General features: G+C 48.8%; 1 protein-coding gene across 9 annotated transcripts in view; it reads right to left on the bottom strand.

The window, feature by feature from the left end:
* The window catches only part of MPRIP (myosin phosphatase Rho interacting protein), a 166923-nt gene that overhangs the window by 27653 nt on the left and 129298 nt on the right, over positions 1 to 9972 (bottom strand). For 5 of the 9 annotated variants that reach the window (XM_032762707.2, XM_032762705.2, XM_032762701.2 and 2 more), the window contains 6 exons: positions 9072 to 9128; positions 6091 to 6159; positions 5431 to 5520; positions 4782 to 4891; positions 3749 to 3787; positions 39 to 630 (listed from right to left, as the gene is read on the bottom strand). In XM_032762707.2, the coding sequence (XP_032618598.1) occupies positions 39 to 630; positions 3749 to 3787; positions 4782 to 4891; positions 5431 to 5520; positions 6091 to 6159; positions 9072 to 9128 (957 nt within the window). The remainder of the gene's footprint in view (positions 1 to 38; positions 631 to 3748; positions 3788 to 4781; positions 4892 to 5430; positions 5521 to 6090; positions 6160 to 9071; positions 9129 to 9972) is intronic. The other 4 variants (XM_032762711.2, XM_032762708.2, XM_032762702.2 and 1 more) reach the window with 1 other exon arrangement.

Below are 9972 nucleotides of genomic sequence, written 5' to 3' on the forward strand. Positions count from 1 at the left end.
CCAAAGCCCTGGCTTGCTCCCTACTCCTCTCATTTTACCTCCTTCTCCAGCAGTGAGGTTAGCTGCTGCTTGTGGATCCCGTCATCTCTGTCTTCCGGTTGGGCCAGGTGCAGGGGCATGATGGGGATTTGCTTCTCCTCCCGCAGAGGGGTTGTCTCCACCTGGTGCCATCGCTGCTCGATCTCCACATGAACATTCTGTGGCTTCACCTCCGCTGTGATGGGCAGGCCTGGGATCCTGTCCACCTCCATCCTCAACACATCCTCTGGGCCTGCCCCATCAACAGCATCAATCATCTCAAAGCGCTTGCGCCTCTCCTCTCTCCGCCGAGCACGTTCCCGTTCCAGCTCCCCGGAGTCTGTGTCCGGGGCGCTGGGTTCCCTGGGGAAGGCCATGGAGCTGCTCTTTGAGGACTCTGCAGCAATGGCTCTCTCCTGCGCCAAGGCTTGCTGAATGGGGCGGAACTCGGCCCAGTCAAAGGTTTTGGAGCGTCCCTCTCGCCTGCGCTCTCGGGCACGGCTCCGCTTCTGCTCAGGATCCATCTCAGCTTGGTCAGAGTCCTGCTTCTCACTTGGCTTTGGACAGGTCTCAAAGGAAGAGCTGGTTTTGCTTTTCTCTTCTGGCAAGGAGCTGTTAGGACAGAGGAGGAAAGAAAACATTCCTCAGCCCACTTCAGAGATGCAGCCCACGCATCGCACTTGTGCCCAAAGAGCCATTGCCACAGGGAAAGGATCAAAGCCCATTGAAATGCCATGTGCATTCCTGGGCATCCCTCTCCCACCATCATTGAAGCTCCTCACGGTGTCTGGACTTTGGCCAGGAGCTACTGCTCTCCTTTCCCCTTGAACTCTGTGTATGAATTTAGTGCTGATGGAAGGTGCCAGCTGGCAGCCCAAGGACGAAAAGCCCTTTAGTTTATCCGCAGAGTGGGGCAGCATAGGTAGCAGTGCAAACTTCCCCACACTGTCCCCTCACTGTTGTGCCTCAGCGTTGGCTCGGGAGGCCCATTTCTCCTTCAAACACACCCTGCTAGGCACGAGAGGAGTTCTCTCGATGCTGCTCACTCGGGACTTGGCCTTCTCTGCTGAGACCACCAACAAAGGGGCCAGTGGCAGTACTGGGATGTGGGCACTTGTCCACTAGGAACAGGGCAGAGGCCAGCCAGCAGCCCTCAAGTGCTAACTTTATAATCATTAACACCATGGGAAGGCTTTGAACAGTACATCCCTTCTGAGCCATCCAGTCCTCACCCCATCCCCCCATGAAGCCCTCTTTCTAACCATCATGATCCTTCCACCCAATTCATTTAATGAGGCGACAGTCATGTGTCTGTTGCAATACTCCAACCGGTCACTACCACAGTGATTCTGGGATGTAGCTTCAAAAAGGCATGGAGAAGGGGGCTGAGATTCAGCAGTGAAGGAAGAGGAAGCACAGGGAAGCACATGACCATCTGGGAGGGGTTTGGTAGCACTTTTACGGTTTTTCCGAGCTTGGCAAAGGCTCACTCAGGAACTTCTCCATGCCACTCTCTGCACTGAAAACACAGGCCCCTGGAATTGTGATCAACACTGCCGTCCCGGACTGGGAGACCATGTGCTCTTATGCTTCCCCCGCTGGGCCAGCAGCAGCACAAGCACTGTGCACACTACTGCAAATGTCACTGATGATGCTGAATGCTCAAATAAGAAAGTAAATCAAAGGAAGCAATGGCCCTCTAGTGCTGAGTCAGAGGGGAGTGGGATGGGGGAGATGTAAACTTGTCAAGCAGGAAAGGGTAAAGTTAGTAGGGAAAGGAAATGTATGTCCAAGCTTCTAAGGAGAACCTATAATAAAGTCCTGGATTATTCAATAGAAATGCAGACATGCCAGCCTTGTACGTGCAGATTAGAATTAAAACAAATAAAATGGCAATAAGCCAACTCCATGGAATGTGATTCCCATAGAATAATTCTGGCCCGGAGGGTGCAGGAGGCATTCCCTCAAACCCTGCTGGTAACAGAGCCCCAAGGGGTGCCATTTCCCAGTAACACCACCCGTGCTGTTGAATTCATCTTCAGCTTGACCAGCCCTTCCTACCTGTGCCCTGATCTTGCTCCTTAAAGGGACAGCACCCCCACATTTGTACTTAGCTTAGTTAAGTACATCTGCGCTCAGCAAGCTTTGATGTGTCAAGCTACTTAGCTTTCTAAGAGGGTGCAGTGAAGACAGCCATAAAGCCCTCGTATGGGGCGTTCACTGCAGCCAACTAAAATGAATGCAGTACTTTAAGACTGGAGCTACATGCATGAAGATATGCCCACTGTAAATGCTGGCAAACAGCAGAGGATTTCCTTGGAGCATTTACAACAAAAAGGTTCCTCCCCACCGGTGCCCCACCAACATGTGCACATATCCAAAGAATGCAACATAAGGGAATGATTCTGCCTGATTCCTATGCTAGTATCTTCCGATGCACTTTCACCCCACAGACTACAGGCTCAGGTGGACTTAGTTTTAAGAAACTCTTGCAGTTTCAGGGTTATCTTTGAAAACCCACCTGGAAAGAATCTCTTCAGCTCTGACCACCGCAGCTAACAAAAGAAACTTCCATACTGCACTATGATGAAACTGCACTTTTTGAGTTCACAGCTACTTTTGACCCTCATGCCTGAGGCCCTAATGGGATGCTAGATGTTTCCAAAGTAAACATACAGCCAGCAAGTCAATCCGGTTAACTGGTAAAACAGCATTTTACACAAGTTAATAGTAAAGAGACATTGTCTTAAAACAGAACGGGGGTTGGGAACAAAGAGAATCCCTGGACTATTAGACACTTTCAGAAGCCTGAAATGATACAGCTCTGACCCCAGACTTCTCAAAACGACTCGAGAATGCCCTGTTGTCATATCTGTTACCGGCTTACTTCCCCTCTGCACATTCCAGAGGGGCACAGATTACAGGTCACGTCACATGAATAGCATTTAGAAATGAACTCAGGAGGATGCAGTGGCACTGATCTAGGAGATAAAAAGAAAGTCTTGGAAGTGCCCAGCAGCCCACACATTGCCATTAATAATGCCTGACTATTCCCAACCTCCAACCCATTTTTCTTCTGCTCAAATGAGTTACTTCAGCCTGCATTTGCCCTGGAAAGGCTATCACTGGCCAGGAGGGTGGGGTGAAGGCATAGGCACCAACTCAGTGGGTGCTCCGGGGCTGGAACACCCAGGGGGAAAAATTGGTGGGTGCTCTGCACCCAGCGGCAGCTCCCCATCCCCCAGCCCCAGCTCACCTCTGTCTCCTCCCCTGAGCACACTGCCACGTCCTGCTTCTGCCCACTCCCTCCCAGTGCTTGTGCCGCATCCAACAAAGTGGGTATTCACCCACGAAAGCTCATGCTCCAATACATCTGTTAGTCTATAAGGTGCCACAGGACTCTGCTGCTTTTACAGAACCAGACTAACACAGCTACCCCTCTGATACTTGACAAAACAAGAATTTACACAAATCCTTAGAGGTTTAACTGTCCTCTCTAATTTACTTGGTCTTGTCCATCTTCGTAACTATACACATCGGAAGATACCATTGTGGGGAAATCAAGTATCAAGATCAGGTTGCTTGTTCTCTTCTTTCTTATTTTAATTTTAAGAAGAAATGAAAATTTCAGGACTTTCTATCCAGAGTGCAGAAAACGGGGAGCATGCAGTGACTCACAAGAGATACAAACCACAGAATGTTAATACAGGAGAGAACACAGTTTTCCAACCTGGGCTTCAGCACCGATAGTTTCAAAGAGAAGTTTTTCCTGGGAATGCATGGAAATCAAACATATGCAGGAGTGAGGAAAGAGAAGGACTCCCAGAGAGCCATGAGAGATCCACCAGCCAGCTCTGTCAGGAGTGAGTGGGATATTTAAGTGGGAGAGGAGAAAGAGATCATGGAACATCTCTGGATAGACAGCACTGGGTGGAGAGAACTCTTCCACTGATGCTGGGGGAATCAGGCACAAATTAGTGGCTGCCAGTTGAGTATGGATAAGAGAAAAGGGTTTAATTGTGTGGGTGCATCGTCACTCACTACACGACAGACAGCCAGGAACCCAGGGATCAGGATGTGTGTGGCTTGATGCAGTGCCAAACTATGATAATTTTTAGCTGAGAGAAAGTAAAGCCCACTCTGCCCACAGCAGCAAGGTCTCATAGCAGGTACTATATGAAATTTGTGAGTGCCTTCCTCTTATATTGAAGGCTTTCCAATTGGACTAAGGCCACCCCATGTCTTACGTGAAGGGGAAGAAGTTATCTGGAAGGTCAGAGGAGAAGAAATGCTTCTCACTGAGCACAGACTAAAATGGGGTTCAAGCAAATTCAGCTTTTAATTTCAAAAGAGGCATTTGCAGAGGTGACAGGCTGATCTTGCAGAAGAGAGAAAAGGGGAAACCCAATATAACCAACCCCAAACTAGGGGCTGCACACACATCGAAGCGTGACCACGAATACAGGTGCATGCCTCTAGGTCAGGCAGGTGGGTGTGCAAATGACCTTTAGCAGATGCAAGTACATCGGTGCGCAAAACAGGAGGAACTTTGGCTCTGTGCATCTTGTGCTGATTGCGAAAACAGCAGGAGAGCAAAGGGTGTCCAGCCTAAGCCCAGAGAATGGGAGTAGCCAGAACACTGAGTGGGAGGGACCAGAAACAGAGTTAGAAATGGGGTGGGTATTTCTGTACAGCAAGTGAGAGGATAGAGGGGGATGGGTAAGATGTGAGGGATGGGCTTTGTTCTTTTTCTAGTTCATTACCTGGTCACATCTGGAGCGGCAGTGGGGCGAACATGCTTCATAATCGTCTGGATCCAGTTTCGTCTAATCCCAGAGGTCATGGCAGAGAGGGTGAATTCCCCTTCTTTGGTCTAGACAAAGAAGAGGAGCAAGTCAACATGGCTGATTCTATTGGGCAGCACTTCCCTTCCCTTCAAGGGGTTGCCAGAGCTCACTCCCCAGTCCCACTCTTCAAAAGACTCTAGAAATCTAGGTCATAGGCGGTACCATGTAGACAAGCCCTGACTTTGACAGATGTCTATCACTCAAGTCCTTAAGCATGTTTTCATTGGGTATTTGTGAAAGAACCACCAAATCCACTCCTTTCTCCTGCCTCCATTTCTTACTAACAACTACTAATCAAAACATGAATCAATGACTAGACAATCACATGCTTCAGGGAACAAACTGGTCACCACCTGAGGGGAGACAGGAAGACATTTCCCTTCCCATAGGACAGTATCCACAATGAGATGTATTATAAGAGTGGATTCATCTGCATCTGATCCATCCAGCATTATTGACTGCTGGAGATGGACCACTGAGTCTGTTGGGATAAGGAAACATCTGCCACCCTCACGTCAACTGCTCCCCACAGCAACAGTGTTCCCATTCCCCAAAGCATTCTTACATGGATCTGGAAGCCATAGTTTCGCTGAACTGGATATTCCGTGACGTCATAGCATGTAGACAAATCAATTTCTCCATCCAAATCAGCTGCCTGGGGAAGGAGGGAGGGGAAAACTGGAGGGATTGTTGCACACTAAGAGTGCGCGCACACATGTTCAAAAGCAGCATCTAACAAGAAGCCACTTAGGAAGCTTCTCCACAAGATCAGCAGTCTCATTCTCAGCATCAAGGACTTATGGCGAGACACGCAGTAGAACCCATGCAGACATATTAACACGGATGCTTCAGCCCCATCAAGGAACCTGCAGAGTTGGGCTAAAGGGTGATCAAACCCCTGTTCAGGGAGAGATGTGGCTTTGATCTGGGGTTGCACCACGCTCTGCCTCTCACTGAATCCCTGAGGACTGGGAGCTTGAGAATGAGCACTGCTGGGGATGCTCTTGTTGCTGGAAGCACCCAATTAACATCGATGTACCTCCAGGCTTTCTAATCTTCTAGCTCACTTGCGAGGCACAAACACGAATCCAGCCGGGAACTTGAACTCCCCACCCAGGACACAGCTGTGTTCATATGGAGAATTGTAGGCACAATACTGTGTGTCGGGCCCACTGAAGTCATTTGAGACTTTGTCAGACTCTGCAATGAGAAAAGAGACACCTACCTCCTCTGCCACGGAATCCCTGTAGTATCTCAGGCTCTGATCCGTCAGCACAAACCAGTGTTTCTTCCACTAGGAAACAAACAAGGCAGGCCCTTTAACAAGCTGTTCCCTTCCCACACCCGAGGCAGCTGCGGTATCACCTCACAGCTCACCAAGGTAAAGGTAGACCAGTTGACCATCCCCTCTGTTGTATAAACAGCTGGGCAGGCTGCAATTACCAGCTCTGTGCTCTGGTAGGGTACTCAAGCTCTCACAGCTGAAAGCTATTAGAAAGATCAATGAGAGGGAAAGGGATACTGAGGTGAGTCATGCATGTGGCTTCCACTTTTAGGATCCTCTCCTGTCTGAGCGGGGATGTTTGTTGAGGAAACAGTCTGAGCTGCAAAGGTTCCATCACTCAATAATAACACGTGGCCATGACCAGAAGAGTCATCACAAATACGCTACCTTCTTTGGACCTTCAGAATCCTACCCTTGCAGTTTACGGACAAGACACTGTGTTTAATGGCCGCATTCTTAAGCTCGGAAGGACATGTTCTTTACGATTTATGAATTTGGACAGAGAACATTCCTGTTTATTTCTGGAGTGTACAGGAATTGGGTGGTTTTCCTTTAAAGAGTTTGTTAGTGACCTGTCTAGTGGTGTTCCCTGTCTGTTTCAGAGGCCCCCACAATCCTGCCAGAGCAGCAGTGGGTCTATGTTGCTAGGCCTTGCATTTTGCATGCACTTAGTATCAGTCATTTGGATTCCACCTATTGTCTTTGCAAGAGTCCTTCATACTCCATTTACTGTGGTAAGAGGAAAAACAAACCAACAAAAACCACAGTAACTTCCAAATATTTCCCCCTTGTGTTTTTCAATTTAAAGTACTGAACTATTACTATTATTTATATCACTGTACAGCTTCGGAGCCCTTGTCATGGACCATGGGCCCCACTGCATTAGATACTTCACAAAGCTTGAACAAAAGGACTGATCCTAAGAGCTTACAATTGACATAAGAACATGAGAACGACCGTATTAGGTCAGACCAACGATCCAGCTAGCCCAGTATCCTGTCTTCCAACAGTGGCCAATGCCCGGTGCTCCAGAGGCAATGAACAAAACCGGGGAATTTATCAAATGGTCCATCCCCATCCTCTCATCCAGTCCCAGCTTCTAACAGTAACATAAAAATGGCCATAGTGGGTCGGACCAGTGGTCCCTGAAACAAGAGACAATGGATGGATACAGAAAGGCGTTTCTTTCAGAACTCACATCCTAGCACTTCATTCAGTGTTGTAGCTAACAATCAGTGTTTAATGACCATATTAATTGCTGTCAGAGAGATTTCAGTTCCCTCATCCAAGAGAACCAGATCAAACAGTTCTATGCTTTCCCTTGTAAGTGTTGCCTCTCAGTTACATGCACTTGTGTTTCCAGCCCTGTTCTGATGGAAAGAGACATTTCCTGATGAGAACCAAACCCTGCCAAACTGGATCTCTTATCTCAATTTGCAGTGCCCCCTAAAGAGCTGACTAAGTTATGATTCCAATCTGTAGTGCTGGGGATTAATAGAAAGGGCAGAGGTTGGATCTTCACCCAGCAGGCTGAGCTGCAATAGTGGCAGGCAGGAGAGCACTGCTAAACCGAACGCACTGGATGTGCAGCAAAGCAAGGAACAAACATGACGTCATTTTTACAGTCAGTCGCTCTCCTGACGGTAGCGGCACTTTGAGCAGAGGATGGACTCCCCACCAGTTCCCCAAGCTTCAGAATCTGTAGCCTAGCCCCAGCTTACATAGTCCACATCACTCCCTCCCACACTACCTCCTCAAACAGACTGGGGGGAACAGGGGGAAGACATGGGGAAAATCAAGGGAGGGGATTATTTATAAAAAGTAACATGAGCTCAGTCACAGCGCATCATCATCATCTGCCAGCCTTTAAGACTGTGGGAGGTGAGCACTTAACCATAACCTCTCAGGAAGGGAAGGAGAGGGAGATGGGAAGCTGGTACTTCCATTAGTGCCTTAATGGAGACATTTTGATTTCATCTAATTGCTCTCTCTCATTGTTCCCATGATTCTGAGGGTGCCTGTTCTGTACCTCATTACTGATGCTGAACAGGTGGCTGTGACCACAAGGGAGATGAGGCCAAGAGAACCAGTGCTACAGCCCACGCTGACCTTGACTCCCTAGAAACCTGTTAAATGACATTCAGATGCAGGGGTCTGAATCCTCTCTGATGCAGAATACCAGCCATTCTTACCTCAGATAGACCCTGCTTGCGTGGTGATGGTGAGGAGATAGGTAGCGCTCCCATAGCAATGGCTGCCTGGCCTGTGCCAGGCTCTAGATTTGACCGAGTTCTCCCTGCACAACGGTCTGCCAAGATGCCTCCATCTGGTTTCCCCCAGGTGTAGAACAGGGCTAATACAGATCTACCCTTGCATTTGTTACTGTAGGAAGGTGGAAAGTGCTATATAAATTCTGAGCACTGCACATGAAGCATGAGAGGCCCAAAATATGTGTGTGTCTGTCTCTCTCTCACACACACACACAAACCTCTTCTCCCTTATTAATCCGTTCAGACTAGGAGTTCAGGCTCTCATAGTTCTGCAGCAAGGTAGGAAGTCCTGGAAAATGCAGCTCCCTGTACTGTTCAGGTGTCAGCAGTGTCACCCGCTCTGACAGGGGAAATCTCAAATCCTGCCCCAGAGGCTGGGCAGGGTTGAAAGCCTTTTGAGTTCATCTTCAACAAAGAATCTATCCTGCCCACACAAGCAGCTGCACCCCTGGATTTGGATTCTGCGTATAGCCACAACTCCATGTGCAGAAACGCCAGACAGACAACTGCACCAATCCACAAGGAAAAGGGACAGTTCTCTCCCCAAGGATGCCATGTTACAGGTGAGCTAATGCGTGGTTACATATGAATGCTGACTGACTACAGCATCCAAGATGGTGGCTGAGAAAGAGCATGTCCCACTAGACTCACTTGCCCGTCCTCGTATTGCTTCGTCAGCCATCCCTTCTTGAAGTTCAGGAGGTCAGGCTGCAAGGAGAGGAAAGAGACGGAGACATTTAGAGCTTTTCAAGGATTCAGATGAAGTGCCAGCTTCCAACTCTACCACAGAGAAATCCCACAGCAGTGATTTATACAATATAATTAAGGCTATGATTTTGTCATGGACATTTTTAGAAAGTCAGGGACAGGTCACAGGTAATAAACAAAAATTCACAAGAGCCGTGACCTGTCCCTGACTTTTACTAAAAATGTCCCTGACAAAATGGGGAGGGAGGAGGGTCCACCACCCTGCCCTGCTGTGGTTGGGAGCCGCTGTGGCTGGGGAAGATGCGGGGGTTCTCCCCCAGGCTGGGGAGCTGCAAGGGTTCCCCTGCTGCCTGCTCTGAGGGTCCCTTGCATCTGTGGGGCCTAGGGAGCTCCGGGGGATCCCCCCACCCACGGACGCTGGGGAGATGTGAGGGATTCTGCCTCTCTGCCCCACAGCGACTCAGATCCCTCCCCCAGGCTGGGGAGGTCCAGAGGGAGCAACAGCAGGAACGCTGGCATAGACAAGGCCGCTGACTTTTTAACCACGGCTGTCTAGACGTGAAGAAAAAGGCTGCTGCAAGCAAGGCCTTGATGTTTCAGTGATTAGGTATCACCTGGGTGGCCACTGTCATGTGTTAGCGAGAATTTTTAAGCAATCGGTAAACTCGAGGGTTGTTCCGTACGACTGGAGAATTGCTAACGTAGGTCCTATTTTTAAGAAAGGGAATAAAAGTGATCCGGGTAATTATAGGCCTGTTAGCTTGACGTCTGTCGTGTGTAAGGTCTTGGAAAAAATTTTAAGGGAGAAAGTAGTTAAGGACATTGAGGTCAATGGTAATTGGGA

Source organism: Chelonoidis abingdonii, chromosome 9 (genome assembly GCF_003597395.2).
Source record: "Chelonoidis abingdonii isolate Lonesome George chromosome 9, CheloAbing_2.0, whole genome shotgun sequence".
NCBI classification, from domain to species: domain Eukaryota; kingdom Metazoa; phylum Chordata; order Testudines; family Testudinidae; genus Chelonoidis; species Chelonoidis abingdonii.